At 33.9% G+C, this 23,925-nt stretch overlaps 3 protein-coding genes across 6 annotated transcripts in view; 1 reads left to right on the top strand and 2 right to left on the bottom strand.

Annotated features, from left to right (window-relative positions):
- LOC132095969 (protein strawberry notch homolog 2-like) overlaps positions 1-247 on the bottom strand; it is a 36,404-nt gene extending 36,157 nt beyond the window's left edge. For 3 of the 4 annotated variants that reach the window (XM_059501068.1, XM_059501070.1, XM_059501071.1), the window contains exon 1: positions 58-236. The gene's annotated coding sequence lies outside the window, so the exon portion shown is untranslated. Of the gene's footprint in view, positions 1-57 lie in introns of all 4 variants that reach the window. The other variant, XM_059501069.1, reaches the window with a different exon arrangement.
- Positions 248-942: 695 nt separating this feature from the next.
- tm6sf2a (transmembrane 6 superfamily member 2a) lies at positions 943-8,307 on the top strand. The gene is made up of 10 exons (XM_059500809.1): positions 943-1,211; positions 2,497-2,600; positions 3,269-3,366; positions 3,887-3,990; positions 4,611-4,693; positions 4,843-4,967; positions 5,383-5,484; positions 5,560-5,652; positions 5,765-5,884; positions 7,959-8,307. Exons 1-10 carry the CDS (start codon positions 1,120-1,122, stop codon positions 8,166-8,168), a joined length of 1,131 nt encoding a protein of 376 aa, XP_059356792.1. The 5' UTR covers positions 943-1,119; the 3' UTR covers positions 8,169-8,307.
- Positions 8,308-15,787: 7,480 nt separating this feature from the next.
- LOC132095968 (neurocan core protein-like) overlaps positions 15,788-23,925 on the bottom strand; it is a 78,530-nt gene continuing 70,392 nt past the window's right edge. Inside the window, exons 12-16 of the mRNA XM_059501067.1 lie at positions 23,201-23,359; positions 23,042-23,124; positions 22,815-22,959; positions 20,604-20,786; positions 15,788-16,066 (exon numbers count right to left, since the gene is read on the bottom strand). Coding sequence (XP_059357050.1) covers positions 15,969-16,066; positions 20,604-20,786; positions 22,815-22,959; positions 23,042-23,124; positions 23,201-23,359 — 668 coding nt within the window. The 3' untranslated portion in view covers positions 15,788-15,968. The remainder of the gene's footprint in view (positions 16,067-20,603; positions 20,787-22,814; positions 22,960-23,041; positions 23,125-23,200; positions 23,360-23,925) is intronic.

Below are 23,925 nucleotides of genomic sequence, written 5' to 3'. Positions count from 1 at the left end.
TGGAGGGCTATTGTTTGATTCGTGCTAACATGCTAACCTGAGAGAAAACTCACTCACCGCGCGTTAATTAAACCCGCCTGTCCGAGAAACCCTTCCACGAGCACTAACGACCGCTCAATCGGAGTTCTTCTTGATCGGTAAACGCGGTTTGAAGGGGTTAATCCATATTTTTATGCCCCTGTACGGTTGTTCGCTTACTTCCTGGTCGACGTCGCCATCTTGATCTGAAAGACGGCGGACGCTTCCGCTGACGTCACCGCGGAGAGAGAACGGAAAGCACGCAGATTTATTTTAAAGATAAGTGCATAAAAAACAATAACTAATCTGATTTGCTATTTCCCCCGTTTAGAAATAGAGATTTGTAATATATGCATATATTAGATCCTTAAATATTTTTCACAAATATAATTAATAAAAGATGGTCCAAACAAAGAGCTTACACACACACACACACACACACACACACACACACACACATATATATATATATATATATATATATATATATATATATGATAAAGGTACATATATTTTTAAATTAAAATACTAATAATAATACAATTAAAATAGGCTAATTATTTAAATAATAATATAGTACTTGATATTTGTGGACTGTAAAATCATAATAATTAATATTGAACCTTAAACAGATGACATGATTATGTTTTAATTTATTTTTTTTATTTCATTTTTCTTTATTTAACGTTTTCTGATGATAGTCATGGCTAATACCAATTTATCATATTGTAACCAAAAACTGTAACTAAGGTAAACTGTGACACAACTGTGACATCTGGCGTGATACATGTGTGTAAAGTCAGAAGTGTGTTTGATCTGCTCGAGGAGGTTTATTGACGGGACTCTTTTTTTTTTTAAACTAATGGGCGGAAATTGTTCAGAGTCCGTGGACTTTGAAAGGTTTGCCCTGCTTTCATGTTGACTCCATCATCATCATCAGTGCTGAGTGAACGACACGACACACAGCCACACAGATATTGAACTGAATGGCTTTTTCATAGCTATTTATTGTTGTTTTTGTTTATATATATATATCGCTAGTGTATTTTTGCTAGAGTAGAGCTCAGCTGATTTCATATTTGTGGATTCCTGATTTCTCAAATGGATTTTCCTCCAGAGATCAGTGTTTTTATTCTGTCTCTGGCAGCACCTTTTATTCTCTACACAATCAACAATGTGTCCTTCCTGCAAGAGTAAGTTTGTCTCTTATGTCGTTATTTTACAATACTGTATGTTTGAAGAACATTGCATTGACATAAAGCAATGCAAAATCGGTTTCGTTTTCCAAGATCTTCTGTTTAGAAGTGTGACTCTTAAAATGTTTTGGAGGTTTTAATCACCTGATTTGGCCAAGAGAGGGCAACCATCCTCTTCTTGATTTATTTCATCATTCTGATCATGAGCTGACATTGCTTCATAGATTTCATTGGAGAATCTCATGAGACCTGACCAGAACATTTCGTCAGTCAGATTTATCGTGTTGTGTAATGATTTCATGGAAATTCAGTACAGTTTGACCCTCATAAATCTTATCATCATAATGAAAAAAAAGGCATAGTATTTATTGGAATATATTAACAAATCATGCAAATATTTTATATTAAAAAAGTAAATATATTCTATTTATTTAAACATATATAATATATACATATATTAAATATATTCTTTTTTAATTGTTATGCTGATTTGAATTTTAAAAATTGTTATTTTTTATGTTATTTTTAAATTGTTGTATTGTTAGATTTTTACTGTTATTCAGTAAAAGTGATTGTATTAAAGTCATAAGTATTAAATGAAAATGAACTGATGATTATGATAATTAAATTCTTTAAAAAAAATTGACTTTATTTGTATCATGCAAATGATAACCTTTTTAAGAAATGTGTCTCATTTAGACACTTGGACTACAGCTTTATTCTTAAATAATTCAGACAAATATCATATTTAATTTTGAAATGATTTACTCATCATGCAAATATAAAATATTTACATTTATTAAACATTTTTATATTTATTATATTAAAGTTGTTATATTTTTAATTCATGCTGATTTTATTTAAAACAAAAATTAGTGTAATAACAAATTTGATTATATTACAGTCATAAGATTTAATTGGAGATCAACATTTGGCAATAACGAGACTAACATACGGTCCCAAAAAAAGGCTAAATTATCTTTATGCAGATGGTAACTTAAATTTTTCAGCTTGTTTTGGGTGTGAAATATGACCTGGATAATTTTTCATGAAATTAAATTTATCATTGATCATGTGAGATAAAAACAAGGCTGTGATAATCTCATTTACACAGCTTTATTCTTCATTAATGCAGAAAAAGATGCGTTATTTAAATGGTAATGGTAAAAAATTGCAGCATATTTCATATATAATATTATAAATGTAATTACATTTAAACTACATTTTACAATAATGAGAAGTACTCAAACTAATGTTTTAAATGACGTGTGTTCTCGTTCAGTCCACAGGTTATACTGGCAATAGGGATAATGGTTCTTACAACGATATTTCTCCTGGCAAACCTCAGCATCAAGAGTCAAAAATCCACCGACCCTCTCTTCTACGGTAAGACCAATACTGACAGATGAAGACGCAATGCAAAAATACCCTAAATGAAAGAACATTTCTTTGTATGGGCTGAATTCTGCTTGTGTTTTTCTTGAGGAAAAGATCTCAACAGCATCTCAAAACATGCTCAGATTTGTCAAGATACCAAAGTCAGCAATTCAAATGGTACTCAAGCTTTTTAGGAGACAAAGACAATTTGGAAACAAAGTTTGAACCAATTCTAACTGAGAGCTTTTTGAGATGTTTTCTGGAGCAATGCATTTTCATGTTGGCTGCGTCGCTGTTGAGTCGGTGGACAGCCATTAAATCATGTGTGATCTCAGCTCCTCTAAAGTTTCTCCAGCCTCTTTCTGTCCGGCTGCCAGCACTAATGCATGCTTGAATCTAAAAGAGAGGCGACTTTTCCACTTGGGAACGAGGAACCTCTGGTCTGAGGGCCGCATGATCGAAATCCACCTTCACCTGGACAACTGTGAGCCATCATTAACTCTCTGTTTGGGAGAGAAATCAATAGCTGGCGAGGAAAAGAAAGTGAAAGCCAGACAGAGACTAAGAGAAGGAGAGGAGAGAAGGACTGTTTGAGTTTGACGGAGAGAGAGAGAGAGAGAGATGAACGAGAGCAGAATGAGTGATGTGCTGATGTTTCCTATCTGTGTGTGTTTCAGTGTTTGCGGTGTTTTCCTTCACCTCTGTTATCAGCATCACCAATGCACTGCAGCACACCGGATTTATCAAGGGCTTCATGGACTTTTATATAAACAAGGTTAGATCTCACAGCCACACTCACACACACACACACACACTCACACACACACACACACACACACACACACTCACACACACACACACACACTCACACACACACTCACACACACACACTCACACACACACACTCACACACACTCACACACTCACAAACTCACTCACTCACTCACACACACACACACACACACACACACACACACACACACACACACACACTCACAAACTCAGACACACACACACACACTCACACACATTATTTTTTGTGAAAAGTGGGTTCATCCCATAGGCTTAATGGTGTATATTCTATGGCCCTACACCTAACCCTAACCCTCACAGGAAACTTATGCATTTTTACTTTCTCAAAAAAACTCATTCTGTATGATTTATAAGCGTTTTGAAATATGAGACATGGGTTATGTCCTCATAAGTCTCCCTCTCCTTGTAATACCTGTGTCATACCCATGTCATTATACACACACACACACACACACACACTGAAGTGATTCTCCGTGTTGAAGGGGGAGCCGTACCTGAGCACAGCACACTGCATCATGATGAGCTTCTGGGACGGAGTCCTTCACTACGCTCTGCTCCTCGTCATGGTCCACCGCATGACTGCAGGGTAAAACTGCTATCACCACTACAGCAACCACAGTCTCAACACATCTATGACTGACGCTGATATATTATCAGTGCTGGAAACTGTTTTGGAACCTGTGATACTTTTTTTTAGGATTGTTTGATAAATAAAAAGTTAAAAAGTCTTGCATTTATTCAAAATATATATTTTGAATTGACAATATACACTATGTTCTTTCGCTGTCATTTTGAACTTTTTATTTATCAAAGAATCCTGAGAGTATCACAGGTTCCCAAAAAAAGGATTATATAACACTGTATTTTACTTATTTTACACAATACTTAAATAAAGATATGAATATAAGTTTGCAAATATTAGTTGTTTTCCTCACTCTTTCTCTATGTATATATAGAATTCTAGCTTTTACAAAATATTTATAATTTATTTTACACAATATTTAAAATAAATGATTAAAAGCAGTAAATAAATCACAGAAATAAAAATATTGGTTGATTATGCAACCTATAGTCAATATATTGGTCTGTGATTTTTACAGATAACCTGTTGTCATGTCCATGTATTCATGTATAAATATATGCACATTTCTATTCAAATCGATGTTGCTCTTCACGATGTTGTGTTGTTGGTTTCTCTTCATTCAGCAAGCCGTTTCGCAGTTTGGGTCTTTTATGGGCCGGATCCATGATCGCCAGTCAGATCGTCTTAATCGCAGGCATTGTAGTCGGTAAGAAACTCAACTTCTCCAAACTAAAATCACAAACCAAACTTCAACAGTTTCTGATAAACGTGTGTGACACTCAATACCAGAGATGGAAAATGTGGACGCATCCATAAAATCGGCTGTACATCAGTGCCTTTGTTTCTGTGTTTCAGGTAAATATGGAAAAAACCTCATCCCCGCTTTCTGGAGAAACGCCCCTTCTCTGGTTTTAACCGTATGGGCGGCGGCAAAGCTCTTCAATAGGCCGAGAGAGCTGTCAATCATTCCTGCAGACAAGGTGAAGTTCCAGATGATTGACAGCGAAGTATTGATTCAGTCCTATAAGATCCACTGATCAGAACTAACGTGTAAAGCATGTAAACAAGATATAGTTTAATAAATTATGATGCACAGTTCGTCTTTAATAAAGCATGTAGACAACAAACAGTTCTTGAATAAGCATGTGTCCTAAACTCCTGAAACATAAGTTTCTCATATTTTAGAGCACTCAATGCAATCTATAAAACAAAATCAATTCAGTTTGTTCTGATGTACAGTAACCCCCTTTGTAACCGACCGTTAACATTCTGATAAACACTGTAATTGAATTACACGTTTTCTCTCGGTAGCTGTGACAGACTATATTGTAATTGATGTAACTAGTTCCTCGCCAGCACTGCTAATGATGAAGATGGGTTTGATGTGGTGTGTAGGTGGAGGCGGAGCAGAAGAAAGCGCTGCTGTTTCGTCCCAAAGATCTGCTGCTTACGCTGGGCCTCATAGGAAGCATCATCTTCACTGCCTTCAGAGGCTTTGTGAGTATCTACACATCCATCCACCTGTCCATTTATCCAGCCATTTACTCCACACTCACACTTTTTCTTCAACAGGTTGCTCTCGAATGTTCTCTGGATTTCTGTTTTACTTATATCTTCCAGTACGAGCCGTACATGAAAGACAGCGTGGGCTTTCCAAAAGTCACGGTGAGGCTGATGCTCACTTGAGTACATTTAACATGCTTTGAGATGCACTACTCTATATAGAGATACCACTGAGATGTAAACATGATGGACTGACGGATCGCGTGTCTTGTAGATGCTGGTGTTCCTCTTCTATGTTTTGCCGATCCTGACGGCGTGTGTTTATGGGCTTCACGCTCCTGGATGCACATGGATGTTGGACTGGACTCTGGTTCTTGCAGGAGCTGTAGCTCAGGTACATATACAGCAACCATTAAAACTACTGTCAACTAAACTATTCAAATCTGGTCTGATCTGATCAAAATCTGATATAAAAACAGATATAAAATCAGATGAAAAATTGTGCATCTACCTGAAATACATTTAAGTTAAAGTACTAAAATTACTAAAAGTGAAATAAAAAAAATTAACTCTAAATAAAAATGTAAAATATAAAATGTACCATTTAAAAAAATTATACTTTTTTTAACACTATACAGTTATATCAAATATTGCACAAAATATCAGCCAATATTTAAAATTAATTATAAATGTATTTTATTATATAGAAATACAGTAATATATAATAATATAAACATAAAAAAACGGAATTTTAATACCATTATATTTATGAAATTAATTATAACAATATAGAATGTGTATAAAAATATTTTTGAATATTTAAAACAATAAAATGTTTTGGTAATTTCAAAATAATCAGATTGTGGTTGATTATTCAGTCTGGACTGGAGATAAAATAATACTAAAATAAAAGATAATTCAAAATATTAATAAATACTATAATAGAATATATATAATACTAAACTATGTAGGATATTAGTTGTAAACTTTTATGTATATTTTTATGTAATTGTATAGTTATTAGACAAAGCTTCATTGTAGTTTTGATTGCTTTTTTGTACTGGTTACAAATTTGAGGTGCTCTATGCACTGCATTCGCTTTAAAGCCTGTGGGACAGAGTTTGCAGGTAACACTAACAGCATTCTCCACCGAATCTACACAGTTTAAGTTTGAGAGCTTGGTTAAACACAGAGAGAGTGCCAAACACAAGAAATAAAGGGACAAGTGTGTGGCAAATGTTCAGATCATCAGGTTCAATCGTTAAGGCCTTTAATCCCCAGGATGCTTGTGTAGGGATCTGCAATAATATCGTGATTTTTGTTATAACGCTGTGCGATTTGACATTATCAAGTATATTGCAAAACCCAAACAATACATCTACAGAGAGTGCACACAGACGTGATCAAGTCTAGTAGGTTAGATCAGTGCGCGTTTAGAGTGCGTTTTATTTTTTATACTGCATGATTCAGTCTATGCATCACAAAATTCAAGATATGGGATCTTTATGTTATTTCATATAGTTAGTATCACACGAAGAGTACCAAACATCAGCATGGTTACATATGTGATATTGATTTTATACAACCGTTAATATTTAGAGACTTAAGTTTAAGAGATCATAAATAAAAATAAAAAATAACTCCAAACACAGTCACAGCACTTTTTTCGTGTCTTTAAGCAACATGACAGCGTTTCATTCCTGTATGAATTATTATTCTTTTAAATGATTCCGTTTAGTCGCAGTGACTCACTTATTAACAGTGACTTGATGCCACCTACTGGCGGTTTTAATTTCACATTTAAAGTATCTTATTTTTATATATATACACATATATAATAATTTCAAATATCAGTACTCACCCTTTTATGTTTACAATATTAAAAAACATTATATATGCATGTTTAACTGCAGGTTAAATGCATTCATTTCCTGCATTAAACTGTGTGTAGATGCATCTAAATGCCACTTCAGACACAGCTTCTATGTTTTCTCTGCATTGCAAAGATGAATTTCATTGATAATCATTTTATTTGCTTGATGACAGCCCAAATGTCATATTATTCTAACTGATTGATTAAATGTAAGAATTTGATTTAAATGATGATGCACATTGTCATAAAAGGTACAAATCAATTTAAACTTATTGGCAAAGATTAATTTCTATCACTTCTGTGAACTGACCACCACATAGAATATGAAGAATATCAAAGTCAGCTGTCCACAGTGGTGCTTAAGACTATACCAGCACAATAACACACTCAGAAAATATAGTTTCATTATAAAAATAAAAAAAAGGAAATTTCAACCCCTGCTGAATGGTTCTTTGTGGAGTGTAATTAAATTATTGACAAAATTATCTGTTTACAATTCAAAGCAGTACCAATACCCCCCCCCCCCCCCCTCCTCCAATATTAGCTGATATGATGACTGATAACTCATCTGTGTCTCTATGTGGTGTTTGCACAGATGCAGTGGACTCACCTGGGCTCATCTGTTCACTCGCGCACACCCTTCACCTACAGGATCCCCAGAGACGAGTGGAGGCAGGTGGTCACGCTGAACCTGCTATACACAGCCGTGCCCGTCCTCCTCGCCGTCCGCTGCTACATGGACCAGACCTTCTTCATGAGGAGCGTTCCTCAGGAGCAGGCCAGCAACGGCAAGAAGAAGAATTAAAACATGCTCATGCATGCCTCCTCTTACTGGACAGTGAAGCGTTTCAGAAGAGAGACACTGTTAAAACGTGCAGGGATTATTTGATAAAGCATCAATGTATCTGTATCTGCTAATATTAGTGATTTTGAAATGTTCAGCAAAGCCCTCCGGCTGATCCCAGCTAACAAACAGAAGTTCTAAGACGTTCCCATCAAGTTCAAACGTTCAAAGCGTCCAATTAGAAATGTTGCGTTAATGGAACATTCCGTTGTATCACTTTGCAACATAAAGGAAATGTTACTTTTGAATGCTCTGTGAACATTCTAAATCAAGTAGTAACATTTAAAAAACGTTAGACACTACAACGTTCCATTAACGATGCATAACTAATGTTGTTCTGCTGTAACATTGTTAATTTTGTAATTTTTTTACATTTTATTGATGTAACTGCATGTGCCATAACATTAAGAGAACCTTTTCAGAACCTTCTGAGAACATTTCCTGTTATTATAAGCGGATACAAGTATTTGGGCATATTTTTCTTTTTCAATTCAAGCAGTAAATTCTTTTTCTATACTAGGTTATAAAATATTTCAGTCATAACAGTCATGCATTTTGTTATTGTCAGTATCAGTGTGATTCAAATAATATTAGACAGATGGCGGGTTGTATTTATTTTATTATAAGCATGCCACTGTTTGTGAACACATGAAATGGCAAAACAGTATGGATTTGATATACTAATATTGACCATGACAAAATAATCGTTGGTTTATTGGTATCGACCAAAATGTCAGTGATCCGTTTTTCTTTGTCACATGTGTTCAAGTGTTCAAACTAATGATCTCAGCCAGCTTTATCTCTGGTCAGTTGGTGAAATCTGAATAAACATGGACTCCGGACTAGTTTACATCACTCTCAGAAACGTTTGAAGGCTGTCGACGCTCAGGGTGTGTCTGTGTGTTTTGTAGTTTTTTACTGCGACGACTGGATTTCATTCACTAGAATTATTTTTAATTTAATATGCATTATTAAAACAATAACTGATTGAGTCATTATCACAAAAAAAAAAAAAAAAATCACCATCGCTTGATGTCCAAATTTCAAATATGACCTGATCATGTTCTTGACAGATTCACCCAAATGTTTTACTGGATATTGTTTCTATGATTTTCTATGTTGTATAATGTTTTCCCCAACACTTTTCCACATTACGTCTGCACTTTGCCTGTCATGATCCCTCATATCTCTTGTCTTGTGAAATTTGCGGTTTATTATTCTTCACGCTGGGCTCTAAAGGGAACGCCGGGGCACAGGTTCAGCACGGAGCGATATTTATAGCATTGCAACACAATGAAACAAGATTCATTTAAAGATATAGACATGAACTAATCGGTCACATTTCTTCCTCGTCCAATCAAATCTCTGACCTTTGCTCTGTAGCTGATAACATCGTGTCGCTGGCCCAGTGAACTTTCACACAGATGAATGAAGCCTGTCAGCGTGTTGAATGAACGGATTAGATCACCAATGTTCCTGAGGATAAGAATATAACTTAATTAAACGGTTTAGCCATTAAAAATCATGATGTCATACACTGTAAAACCCGACAAGTTAACTTAACTCAAACCGTTTGAGTAAACAGATTGCCTTGATTTAAATCATGTAAGTTTTGAAACTTTGCATTCAAGTAATTAAGTGATTAACTAAGTGCTGATTGAGAATTAGTGATGAACAGCTGCTGTTAACAAACAGAATCACTGAAGAAAAGAGAAACACAAGAACTACTACAACTGACTTCAGACACAGCCTTAGATGAAATCAACTGAAATAAAATACATGAAATCTCTCAAGATCTGATTAAACAACCCCACAAACAGCATCACCAGCTGCACTTATTAATAACCAGACTGACTTTATTTCTGTCAGACGTCTACAGAAGATCTTATTGAGAATGAACTAAGGTTTAGATGTTGATTTATTGTGTCATTTGAAGTAACCATGTTAGAGATCAGTGTTTGCTTTAGTTGGGCTCTTGACCCTTGATTTCTGTCTTTGTGTTTTCTCTGGCTGTTATAACCGTGTGTTTCTAAAACACATTTGTTGTAACTCAGAAGCCCAGAAGAAATGCCATCAGGTGTTAACCTGTACCTAGGTGTAGGTTGTTATACTTTATATTGGTGATGATAATCATCAATTATTGAACTGTACTGAGTCTAATCTCCGATGAAATAGGTGTTGTGTAATTTGATTGATTATAGTAAATGGATGCTAAGAGCCAGTGGTTCTGTGATAATCAGTTAATCTGAATGACTTTTCAAATAGTGTGGTCTTCTACAGTGTCAAACAGTCACACAAACACATCAACAATCAGAATATGAACCTCAACAATGGTGATCATATAAAAAATACCTGCAGTGCATGCTGGGAGCCATGGATGAGTTTTGTAATACAATAGTACCCAGCATGCATTGCAGCATGTTTTTTTTTCGTCACCATTGTAGAGGTTCATATTCTGATTATTAATGTCTGTGTTTGACCAACTACTGGCATAGAAGAAAAATGTATGTGTACAAAATTTTTAGAAAGTCATTTTTATATTAACTGATTATCACAGAACTACTGGCTCTTAGTGTCATTTTCACTAGAACCACTTCTACAAATTACACAACACCTACTTCATCAAAGATTAGACTCCGTACGGCTCAATAATTGTGAATAATAATGAATAATTATCATAACCAATATAAAGTATAACAACCTACACTAGGTACAGGTTAACACCTGATGGCATTTCTTCTGGGCTTCTGAGTTACAACAAATGTGTTTTAGAAACACACGGTTATAACAGCCAGAGAAAACACAAAGACAGAAGTCAAGGGTCAAGAGCCCAACTAAAGCAAACACTGATCTCTAACATGGTTACTTCAAATGAAACAATAAATCAACATCTAAACCTTAGTTCATTCTCAATAAGATCTTCTGTAGACGTCTGACAGAAATAAAGTCAGTCTGGTTATTAATAAGTGGAGCTGGTGATGCTGTTTGTGGGGTTGTTTAATCAGATCTTGAGAGATTTCATGTATTTTATTTCAGTATGATTTCATCTAAGGCTGTGTCTGAAGTCAGTTGTAGTAGTTCTTGTGTTTCTCTTTTCTTCAGTGATTCTGTTTGTTAACAGCAGCTGTTCATCACTAATTCTCAATCAGCACTTAGTTAACCACTTAATTACTTAACTGCAATGTACGTCTTCTTTCAGTGAACTCAACTGAATTAAGTTCAGAGTACTCATAACTGTGAGTTTTTTCAACTTAAACGGTTTAAGGCAATCGGTTTCCTCAAATGTTTTGAGTTAACATAACTTAAGGATATCTGTTTACTCAAACCGTTTGAGTTAAGTTAACTTGTCGGGTTTTACAGTGTATAGTGCATTGTTCAAAAGAGTGGGAATATTTGCTTTGACAATCATTTGATATAATTCAATTGCGATTAAAAAGATGACATTCTGCAAATGTTCCCATTAAGTTTCCAATTAAACTTTCAAAGCCTCCAGTTTTTAAATGTTTATAAAATAAGTGTAAACAATGTTTAAAAGAATCCACGTTAGCAACAACATTAAGCAAACATTCCATTTCTTTCCAAATATGATGAGAATGTTACTTTTGAATGTTCTCTAACCATCTTAGAAAACGAATAATTAACATTTAAATAAAGTTTATTTGTAGTTATAAATTCACAATTTCTTTTTATATATTTATATATAAAAAAAAAAAAATAAAAAAAAATTTTTTGAGATGTAAAACCAGAATTCAGACAGCAGTCAAAAGTTAAAAGATTTAAACTCAGTAAGAATTGTGAATTAAATTTGAGTTGAAAGGGAAAAAAACGTTTAGTAAATGTTTTTAAACATGGTAAAATGTTGCAATTAATTGCATTTTTATTTGATAATGAGCAGCAAATCAGTATATTATTCTGATTTCTGAAGATCATGTGACATTGACGACTGGAGGAATGATGCTGAAAATACAGCGGAGCATCACAGAAATAAATTAGCCTATATTTTAACAGATATTCACACAGAAAACGGTTATTTTGCTCTATTTGTAATCAAATAAAAGCATTGATGAGCAAAAGAGACTGTCAAATGTGTCTTTCTCAGCTCATTTTTGTGTGTGTGTTTATAAGAATGAATCAGATCAGTCTCACTGGACTAAAAAGAGAGTAACTTCAACACAATCAGATGAACAGAAGCTGAATCTGACCTCATGGACCTGAAGTGTGCGTCAGGATCCGACATGATGGTTATATTATAGATTATTATAGATATATAACACTGCAGAACAATACAGAACAGAACCCACAGGAAATAAAAATCACAAAATGCACAAAGCATGTCTCTGTTTTTGGATAAAACATCTCCTGAATGACTAAATAAGTAGAAGAATGTGTGTCTATGTGACTGCTGAGGCCTAAAATCACATAATAAATGTACGTAAGTGAGTCCTAATAGAGAAATAGAGCAATAATGAACAACACAACAGAACAGCATACTAAAATTAATCATGTGTAAAAATTGCTGTCATGCACTGGCCTTTCAGACTTCCAATCGCAAATGTATATAATATGTAATAACATTAGCATTTTTAGAATTGATTCCCTTGTAAAATTAACAAAATGCATTAAGGAAACGTACACATTTATTCATTTCTGTTGCCGTGCATTGAGAATAGAAATCCGTTTTAAATTCAGTTTTAACACAAGGAAGCAGGTCACTAGTTTTGATCCAATCACTTTTATTGTTGGTCTGTCTTGAGTTTAAAATAAAGAACAAAAACACATCAACAAACGCGAAGTGAGGCATAAAAACATCAAAGTTTGAGCTCAGAAAGCAGACTGATCTGAGCGATTCTCTCAGCTGACGGCCGTTTTAATAAAGAGATCCGAACATATGCTCATTATTGTGAGAAATACACATTTCCATGCCACTTCCGCTAGTTATTGTACAAAAACAATACTGAACAGGGTGATTAAATGTGATCAGATACTAAAAAAAAAACGATTAAGAAATGTCAAGTGAACAATAATTGTTATGAAAGTGGACCTATAAGCTCCGAGCAAACTGAAGAGTGATTTTTTGAGTTATTCACTATATCATCTTCACTAAAGAGTCCATGTTATAAATAAACACAGAGAAAACAGATAATACTGAGAGGAGAAGAGAACAAGCAACACATCTGCTCCAAAATCTAGTGCTCCCTATTTAGACAGCATCCTAATGGAGACTGACCCTCACAAGTGAGAGATTCGGAAGCACTTCTGTGTGTTCAACACCATTTGATTTCAAGAATTGAAATAAAATAATGCATTAATTAGAATCAACTTCTTTATCAATATTTTCCATTGTTTTTAACATCGTCCCACATGTTGCACTAGATTTAATTGAGCTTGTTGCAATGCATTCTGACATTCTATCAAAGTGATATTAAAACACCTTAAGTTAGTTGCATCTTTAAGTTGTCTGTTTAGGAAGCTCACTAGTTTTAGGAACAGATCCTCAACTGCACATTTTTTTATTTCTTCATCAGTATTTTTGTCTTGTTTTCCAGTACAAATATCTCAAATCAAGCAAACTTACTTAAAATATTAAGTTAAATATTATTCAAACTAAGTGAGCTTATGCTTAAAACAAGTAGAAATATGTGTCAGTGGAGTAAGAACATTTTAAATGTATTAATAAAACTCAAAAGGAAAACATTTATTTTAAATTGTATTTGTAAAGGGTTTCATTAACCATATTTCAAGGTAGTTTTTAAAGTTAATTTATGCAAAATTTCTAATTTTAACTAAAAACTTTGAGATTTTAAATTATTGAAATTTTTCAGACTTTTTTTAAATTATAATTAAAAGAGTTAATGCGAAAATATCCACAAATCCTTGAAGAAAAGTAAACATTTAAAGTTTATTTTTCTGACCTATACTGTCATATATTTTCTCATTTTAAGTATAAACTCACTTAATTTTGATACTTTTGTTTCGAAAACAAGATGTAACATTTTTTGCTTCTGAAGTTACTGTATCTTGATGTAAGAATGTTTAGATGTGTACTGGAAAAATAAAATACTGAGTATGAAACTCATTTTTGAGTATCGTATGTAGTTTAAAAAACAATTAAAACTGCATGAACAAAACACACACACACACACACACACACAGGAAGGACATCGAGACACATGTCGTCGGAACACAATTTGGAAAGTATTTGTTCATGCATAAACTTTCTTCTAGGCTCGGTTTTCTCTTTCAGGTCGATGCATCGATGTTTCCGAGCATGACATGTTTGTATGAAGTCACCTGAATGGTAATAAAACTGAGATCTGAAGGAAACTCTATCGCCCTCTTGAGGACTCAGTGTGTCTGTGTTTGTTTCTGTTCAAAGAGTCAAATCCTTCTGATTCAGATTCCAGAAAACAGAAACGATTCAGTTGAATCAGCTGAACACAAGAGTCAATCAAAAAACCTGTCAATCATCTCCGTTCCAGATCTTTCCGATGCTTCATCACAGTTTATGTGAGAAGATAAATTAACCCATTCATTTACAAACTCAGCTTCAGTTCTGTTTTGCTCACATTTCACCCCAACATCAAAAAGAAATATGAAATTACTTTTTGCATAAAGCAGGGTTATTATAGGTGAACTAAAAAAAAAACATTTATAATGATTGAAATAAATTTGGCATGGCGACATTTTTTATTTTTATTTTAATTCAGTTTAACTTAATATGCCAAAATAGCTCAAATTAAAATAAAACTTAATAAAAACACCCTAAAATGACTAAAGCTAAGTACTTTAAATGAAAGTCATTTAATTAGGTATTTTAATGAAAACAGAAAATGCAAAAATAATAACTAATTGAAAATATTAATAAAAATAACATTGGTATAAAGAACCTTTTTCTTTTTGACATTATATTTACAACAATTAAACATGTTGAAATGAGTCATATGATATTAAGAATAATATATTTAAATTGTAAAGTCAATTTAAAAGCATTAAGTATATTTCATAGCACCATTTATTAAGGCTAAATTTATCATTTTATTTAAAAACTTTTTTGATTTTTAATCCTCTATCCCAGTGATGATAACGGGATTTTATTAATATTTGGATATTTAATTTGAGAGTAAATGTGATTTAATTATCATAATGCAAAAAAAAAAAAAAAATTGATTTAAAGAACAGGCATCATTTCCTTTATGAAAAATATAATTTCAAATATTTTTTTATTTCTTTTCATATTGGTTTGAAATATGAGCAGAAGTAGCTTTTCCTTCATGAAATTCACTCATTTAAGAACATAAGGGGTTTTACTACGATTCTACTCCAACATTTCACATTTAAGAGTTAAAAAGTTGCCATTTAATCCAACTCATCAGCAAACACTCAAAACAAAGACAAAGTAAAGCCTCATGGGCAAAAATAATTCATTATTGTGCCATTCAAAGGCTCGAAGAGCGCCTTATTTCATGAATATGAATCATTTTGGGCAGTTTGGACATTCAGTATTTCATTAAAGCATTACATACAAAATATCTAAAGTTGAACAGATATGAGTTAGACTTCACCCGCTGCGTGGACATGAATATAACCAATTAAAAAACACTTTCTAATGAAGATGTGAATAGAGGGTTAGTGTAAACTAAATAACAGCGTTAAAAAAAACAAAGATTATTTCTGTCCTGTCCATCTGCTGCGTTCCCTCTAAGATGGAAAAACACACGCACAGAGGTCACGACCCCTGCTTTCAGCTCCGCCCCTCGTGGCTTAATCCCGCCCCCTGTGCCCAGATCCGTGTCTCCGATGTCGTCGATGCTCGCGTCGAGATCTGTGATGCTGCCGACGATAACGGTGAGATCGTCGTGCTGGAGGGAAACAAAACGCTCACATGACTTCATCTGACTTGCATTCACATTTAACATTTGGTTTCCAAGGGTTTACACGTTCTCTAGCTCAAGTTAGAAGCAAGTATCAAAGGATTAGTTAACTAAACGCTTCTGACTGTACTTACGGCATATTTAACACTTTTACAGTCATATTATCACCATTCAAAATGTATTAAAACCAACATTTCGTTAAGATGCAAAATAGTTTCTGTCCACAAGTCAAATGCACTTTTCTCAATACACATTGCACATTTCAAAGCAGAAAATCTTGATGTTATGGTTTATAATATCTTAGTATCTTCATGTCTTACAGTAGATTAGAGCTGTGTGAAAATATGATTCACATTTTGTGACCACACAAGCAATCAAGCTATTGAAATGTGCTTTATAGTATACTGTATCTACGCTGCAAAAGATGATTTCTCGCTCACTATTTTCGTGTTGTTTTCCAGTACTGATTCTACAAATATCTAAACGTTCTTAAATCAAGATACTTAAGGAGCAAATTGACTTAATGCATATCAATGCATCAAAATTAAATGTGTTTGTGATTAAAGGAAGAAAAGAAATCTCCTAATGGGGTCAGAAAAATAATCTGGTTATCCCTTTGGCAGATTTAAACATCAATGAGACTCAACATCTTAAGTAATTTAACTTCTCAAGTAAATGTGTCTTGATTTCTGAACTTATAATGGAAAACAAGACAAAAATATTGAGGAATAAAATCATTTTTAATAGTTTATGTGAATAAAGTTGGATGTACTTATATATCCATACATTATTCATTGTGTGAAAAAATATTTATTGCTTTATGTGGGTGTATGTATGCAGAAAAAGATGGGTATACATCCAACTATATATAAAGTGCAGTGCAAAGTGTCTTGAGTCTCTGAGGTAGTTTGTAGCAATAGCCAACATTATATTGAATGGGTCAAAATTATAGATTTTTCTTTTATGCCAAAAATAATTAGGATATTAAGTAAAGATCATGTTCCATGAAGATATTTAGTAAATTCCCTACCGTAAATATATCAAAACGTAATTTTTCATTAGTAATATGCATTGCTAAGAACTTCATTTTGACAACTTCAAAGAAGATTTTTTTTTAATAATGTAATTTTTTTGCACCCTCAGATTCAAGATTCATCTCAGACAAATATTGTCTGATCCTAACAAACCATACATCAATGGAAAGAAGATTTATTATGAATTTACATAAACCCTTATGTTTTGTGGTCCAGGGTCACATATGAACAATCACAAAGATGAGATTTGCTATACAGTATGTACTGTATGTACACAGGTAAAGTACACTGTAAAACCCGACAAGTTAACTTAACTCAAACCGTTTGAGTAAACAGATTGCCTTGATTTAAACCATGTAAGTTTTAAAACTTTGCATTCAAGTAATTAAGTGATTAACTAAGTGCTGATTGAGAATTAGTGATGAACAGCTGCTGTTAACAAACAGAATCACTGAAGAAAAGAGAAACACAAGAACTACTACAACTGACTTCAGACACAGCCTTAGATGAAATCAACTGAAATAAAATACATGAAATCTCTCAAGATCTGATTAAACAACCCCACAAACAGCATCACCAGCTCCACTTATTAATAACCAGACTGACTTTATTTCTGTCAGACTTCTACAGAAGATCTTATTGAGAATGAACTAAGGTTTAGATGTTGATTTATTGTTCATTTGAAGTAACCATGTTAGAGATCAGTGTTTGCTTTAGTTGGGCTCTTGACCCTTGATTTCTGTCTTTGTGTTTTCTCAGGCTGTTATAACCGTGTGTTTCTAAAACACATTTGTTGTAACTCAGAAGCCCAGAAGAAACGCCATCAGGTGTTAACCTGTACCTAGGTGTAGGTTGTTATACTTTATATTGGTGATGATAATCATCAATTATTGAACTGTACGGAGTATTATCTCTGATGAAATAGGTGTTGTGTAATTTGATTGATTATAGTAAATGGATGCTAAGAGCCAGTGGTTCTGTGATAATCAGTTAATCTGAATGACTTTTCAAATAGTGTGGTCTTCTACGGTGTCAAACAGTCACACAAACACATCAACAATCAGAATATGAACCTCAACAATGGTGACCATATAAAAAATACCTGCAGTGCATGCTGGGAGCCATGGATGAGTTTTGTAATACAATAGTACCCAGCATGCATTGCAGCATGTTTTTTTTTCGTCACCATTGTAGAGGTTCATATTCTGATTATTAATGTCTGTGTTTGACCAACTACTGGCATAGAAGAAAAATGTATGTGTACAAAATGTTTATGAAGTCATTTTTATATTAACTGAATCTTAGTGTCATTTTTACTAGGTCCACTTCTATTAATTGCACATTTATTTAATCCGAGATTAGACTCTGTACGGATCAATAATTGTGAATAATAATGAATAATTATCATCACCAATATAAAGTATAACAACCTACACTAGGTACAGGTTAACACCTGATGGCATTTCTTCTGGGCTTCTGAGTTACAACAAATGTGTTTTAGAAACACACGGTTATAACAGTCAGAGAAAACACAAAGACAGAAGTCAAGGGTCAAGAGCCCAACTGAAGCAAACACTGATCTCTAACATGGTTACTTCAAATTAAACAATAAATCAACATCTAAACCTTAGTTCATTCTCAATAAGATCTTCTGTAGACGTCTGACAGAAATAAAGTCAGTCTGGTTATTAATAAGTGGAGCTGGTGATGCTGTTTGTGGGGTTGTTTAATCAGATCTTGAGAGATTTCATGTATTTTATTTCAGTTGATTTCATCTAAGGCTGTGTCTGAAGTCAGTTGTAGTAGTTCTTGTGTTTCTCTTTTCTTCAGTGATTCTGTTTGTTAACAGCAGCTGTTCATCACTAATTCTCAATCAGCACTTAGTTAATCACTTAATTACTTAATTGCAATATATATCTTCTTTCAGTGAACTCAACTGAATTAAGTTCAGAGTACTCATAACTGTTAGTTTTTTCAACTTAAATGGTTTAAGGCAATCGGTTTCCTCAAACGGTTTGAGTTAACATAACTTAAGGATATCTGTTTACTCAAACGATTTGAGTTAATTTAACTTGTCGGGTTTTACAGTGTTTAGTATACCTGCATCTTTTAATAAATAATACAAACATGTAGGGCTGTAGCTATCGAATATTTTAGTAATCGAGTATTCTACCAAAAGTTTCATCGATTAATCGAGTAATCAGATAAAATGTGTTTTTACTTAATTAAAGTGCAATATTAATTATGCAAGAGAAAAGAAGACTCCTGGGTCTCTTAAAATTAACAACTTAGTTTCCTTTTTTAGAATTTTTTTTTTAGATTTTTTAAATGCATAGAATGCAATGCATACATCAAAAATAAACATTTGATTATTACCCATTGTTTCTCTGTCTGTGCTTGTACTGTGAACAATCACAATAAAGTTGACAGATGAATTAAGTGCATTTAAGTGCCATTCAGTTGGGGTTTTAAATAAAGCATTTTCTGAGATGCACATTAAACATTAGACACATAAAACATTAATTTAATTTATCTTTTAATTATTGAAAATTAACTTTTCGGTAAACAAAGGGGATTTACTATTAAAAATAAAACATGGAAGAAATGTTGTGTGATTAAACCTTAAAAAAAATAATGTGTGTTTTTTTTTTTTTTAGTGGTAGGCTATGTACATTCTGTCTTTAACCGGACTTTTATTTTGACCGGTTGGCTGGTTGATGTGCGCTTCAGTGTGTGTGATTAAGGAACTTAGCTTAGAACTTAACTCAGTGTTGCCAGACGTACGATAATTATCGTATTTGACAAAGCAAATGTTAAAATCATTTTAATATGTTTTAATATGCGCCGCGATGCAGACAGTCACTGAAAATAACGGGATAGTATTTTGTTGTACTGCTTCCATCCAACCATCCGGTTTTTTGCATATTGGTAATTTGCAGGCCGTGTTAAAATGTAGTTGGTTTAGAATAGATAACTCTTTTGACTCGTGTACGATAATTTTCTTCCAAATACGATAATTTTTAACTTCTGGTACGATACTTGGACATTTACAATCTGGCAACACTGCTTCTGCTGCATTCATTAACAGAGACATGCAGAACATACAGGATTCATATTTAAATAGACTCAGTCTCAAGTCTTTATATAGACTGCAGTTTGCACGCACAGCTACTAGAAGATTTACATCTGTCAGGCAGGTTGCTGACGTCATCAAGCTTAGTTTGAGTCTGCGCGTCAGAAACGGAAGTGCTAAAAATCGCTAAAAATGGGCTTCACTTGTCTCAATTGAGTTCCAATGGGGTCGCTGTGTCCATTTCTTTTACTGTCTATGGAAGGAAGCTGACGTGAGATTTAAAATACATTAAAAGAGGCTTCGAGGCAGAGGAATTTGCCTCGATCATTTTTTGTAATCGAGTTACTCGAGGAATCGTTTCAGCCCTACATACATGATTTAAAATTTTCAACGATATGACAGTTGTTTTGAGACTCACATTTAGTGCAGATGATCTTGGGTCTTTCCCAGGTCCCGGAGGGTCGGCAGCGGACAGTCGGGATGTGTCTCTGGAAGAAGCCGTCGGCGCACTGGTACCGAACCACAGCGTGGATGTCGTAGTGTGAGCGTCTGCGGCCCACTAGAGAGGCGTTATCCACGGCCGGCGGAGTGCCACACATCACTGAAAACACACACCATATCGTACATCAGAAACCATCAGTGTGTGTCTAGCTGAACTCATCCTCAACATGCAACACCTTTAAGAAAAGTTTTTTTCCCATCAGAATATCAGCCAATTTGCACGCCATTATATAAGAGTATCACATTTTATTAAGCGAAATAGTAATTTTGGTTAATTCTGAATTGTACTGTATGTAATTAACTATAATTTAATTTATTTTTAAACATAAATAATAAATATAATTTAGTGCATATTTAAATATTAATTACCAAATATAATTTAGTGCATATTTAAATATTAATTACCAAATATAATTTAGTGCATATTTAAATATGAATAATATTTAGGAAAAAGTATTTTTTTATTTATAATTAATTATAAATTAAATTGTTTTGAAATTTATGTTTGAATGTAAATCAAACTACTTTTTTAGATTTAAATACAAATTGGTTAATTTAATTTGTATTTAAATATACATTTAAAAATATTATTAATGTTTTAATACAAATGTAAGTATAGCAAGATTGAAATAGTGTGTTTTAGGGTTACTGATAAATATTGGCTCTTTGCAAGATGGTAAGCACATTATCATGGGGTTAAAAAGTGCAAAATGTGCCAATAAAAACAGCAGTGAAGAGCATGATAAAAACAAAAAGAAAGTTCTCATGCATTTCATATTTTGTTATTTGGCAAGCTACAATAAAGCCTTTTGTTTTTTCACCTGACTCTATGTTCAGAATTTTGCCTAATTGCATACAAAGTAACCAAATTTTGCACAGCCTTTACAAAACACATCCATGTGTCATTTTTTTGCATGCACATTCATGATCCTAAATGATAAAAAAAAATCTCAAATGTCTATATTTTTTTTATAGTGTAACCAGTGTTTCAAGAAAATCGAATGCAGCTCACATTCACAATCAACCGCAGACAAACCTTTATTTTGTCCAGCACTAATCTTAATACTTTAAGTTCAGAGAGGGAAAATAAGTTAATCTTTTCCATTTAAATTAAATTAAATCAAGGCACAAACGCTCAGTCTCCAGACAATGAGACTGATTTTCCATGCACAGGAAGCCACCGGCCGTAAATCTGTCCTCTGGCATCGACATCCTGGATGTGCCACAAAGGACGGCATCGTGGGAAATGTAGTGCAGAGCCCAGAGCTTAAACCCACAGTCTGAGCCTCTGAATACTGAGACATCGTTGTGTGGAGCACTGAAAGACGGAGTTTAGTCTCTCATTCAAATCTATTGAGATGCCACACAGAGCCGATGAAGCAGGACTGAGGCATGATATAGAATCAAAACATGTTTAATCTGTTAAGATGGCAGTCAAAGTGACTTTAAGATGTTCGTGCAGCTCACACACACAAATGGAAAACACTCTTGGTTCTGAGATGTGTGTCAGTGAAGTGAGTGTTGGATGATGCATTTAAGCTTTAAACGGTCAGAGAAGACTATTGGCTGCTAATTCAACTTTATATGTACACGGTTTATACCTGTTTAAGGGTTTTAAAGACCAAGTAAAGGAAAAAGGGAACACAAAACCCCCTGACATTCTTCCTTAGTATTTTTGTCATTTTCCATTCCAAATCTCTAAATATTTTATTGTTGTTGTTTTTTTTGCAGTGCATAAAACATTTATTCTACAACACTCAATCTTCTGCTCACCAAGGATGCATTTATTCGATCAAAAATACAGTAAAATCTGTAAAATTGTGAAATATTATTACAGTTTCATATAGCTGTTTACTGTGTGAATATCTGTTAAACAGTCATTTATTTCTGTGATGCGCAGCTGTATTTTCAGCATCATGACTCCAGTCTAAAGTGTCACAGAAATCAGAATAATATGCTTCTCAAGAAACATTTCTGATTATTACAGTCACACTACCCAACATTTTTGCAGAAACTGGGATGCATTTTATTTTTCAGGATTCACACAAGAGCATAAAGTTCAAAAGGACAGCATTTAATTGAATCTTTACTGTCACATTTGATCGATTGAATGCATCCAGTCTCTCACCGGTTCCTTTCTTGCAGATGTAGGGTAGATTGTAGTTGCAGGGCACGTCGTTCCATTTGCCGTCCTCTCTGGTGATCATCACCACACAATCCTCTCCGCCCGCGAAGAAGTTATCCGGCTGATTCTCACGCCAGTTCTCATACACCTGAGAGAGGAACAGACCATGTCAAAGTGTCCTTATGTCTCTGGAATAAGAACGTGCACGGAAATCGGAATCTGGAACTCACAACATCCATCCCATCAGTCCACTGGAAATCCTCCTCCACTGTACGATCATTCAACCCCATCCAGACGTTCTCATGACCCAGACCTGAAAAACAAGGGCATTCCGTGATACCGTCATGTAAGATGTTAAAGTTTTTGTGTTTATTCTGAATCTGCCGGACCGTTCAGGAAGTCCTGCTCCATGGAGGAAGTGATGCTGGTCAGGTGACTGCTGTGCTCCCTGCAGTCTTTCTCTGCGTCCTCCCAGGTGTGTCTGCGAGGAAACAGACGATAGCAGTGACCGTGGAACTTCTTCCAGCCGTGTTCACAGCCCTCTGTGTCTGCAGACAGGAAATGACATCACCCACAGAGATATTACAGTTCGTTAAAACTAAAACGAGAACTTCAGAAGAAAAGTGTTAGGTGAGATAAAATAAATGTGAACTGAAATGAACTATAAAATCACTTTATACTGCAAGATCAATATTTGTTACTTTAGGGATTAAACACACACACACACACACACACACTGAAGCTCATTTCAGCAACAGGATAAAAATGAAAAAGGTAATTGCGACTTGTTTTTTTTTAATTCCAAATTTAATTCTCAAAATTATATAAAAAATTAATAATTAAAATTCTAATTTGAGTTACTTAATTTTGGAAGAATGTGCTGAGAAGTACATGACTTAATTTAGCTGTTACTTTAAATTTATATATATGTATGCATGTCTGTATACATATATTTTTATTTACATGTTCAAATAAAACTACTATATATATATATATATATATATATATATCAATAATAATAAAAAAACTATCAAAAAAACTGAATGTAAACTAAAAATTCAGAGGGCAAAAAAGGCAGAATTGCAATTTGTAAACTCTTAATTGTGAGAATTTT

The sequence above is a fragment of the Carassius carassius genome, chromosome 20 (assembly GCF_963082965.1).
Source record: "Carassius carassius chromosome 20, fCarCar2.1, whole genome shotgun sequence".
Lineage (NCBI taxonomy): Eukaryota > Metazoa > Chordata > Actinopteri > Cypriniformes > Cyprinidae > Carassius > Carassius carassius.
This window is presented reverse-complemented; position numbering and strand designations above follow the sequence as displayed.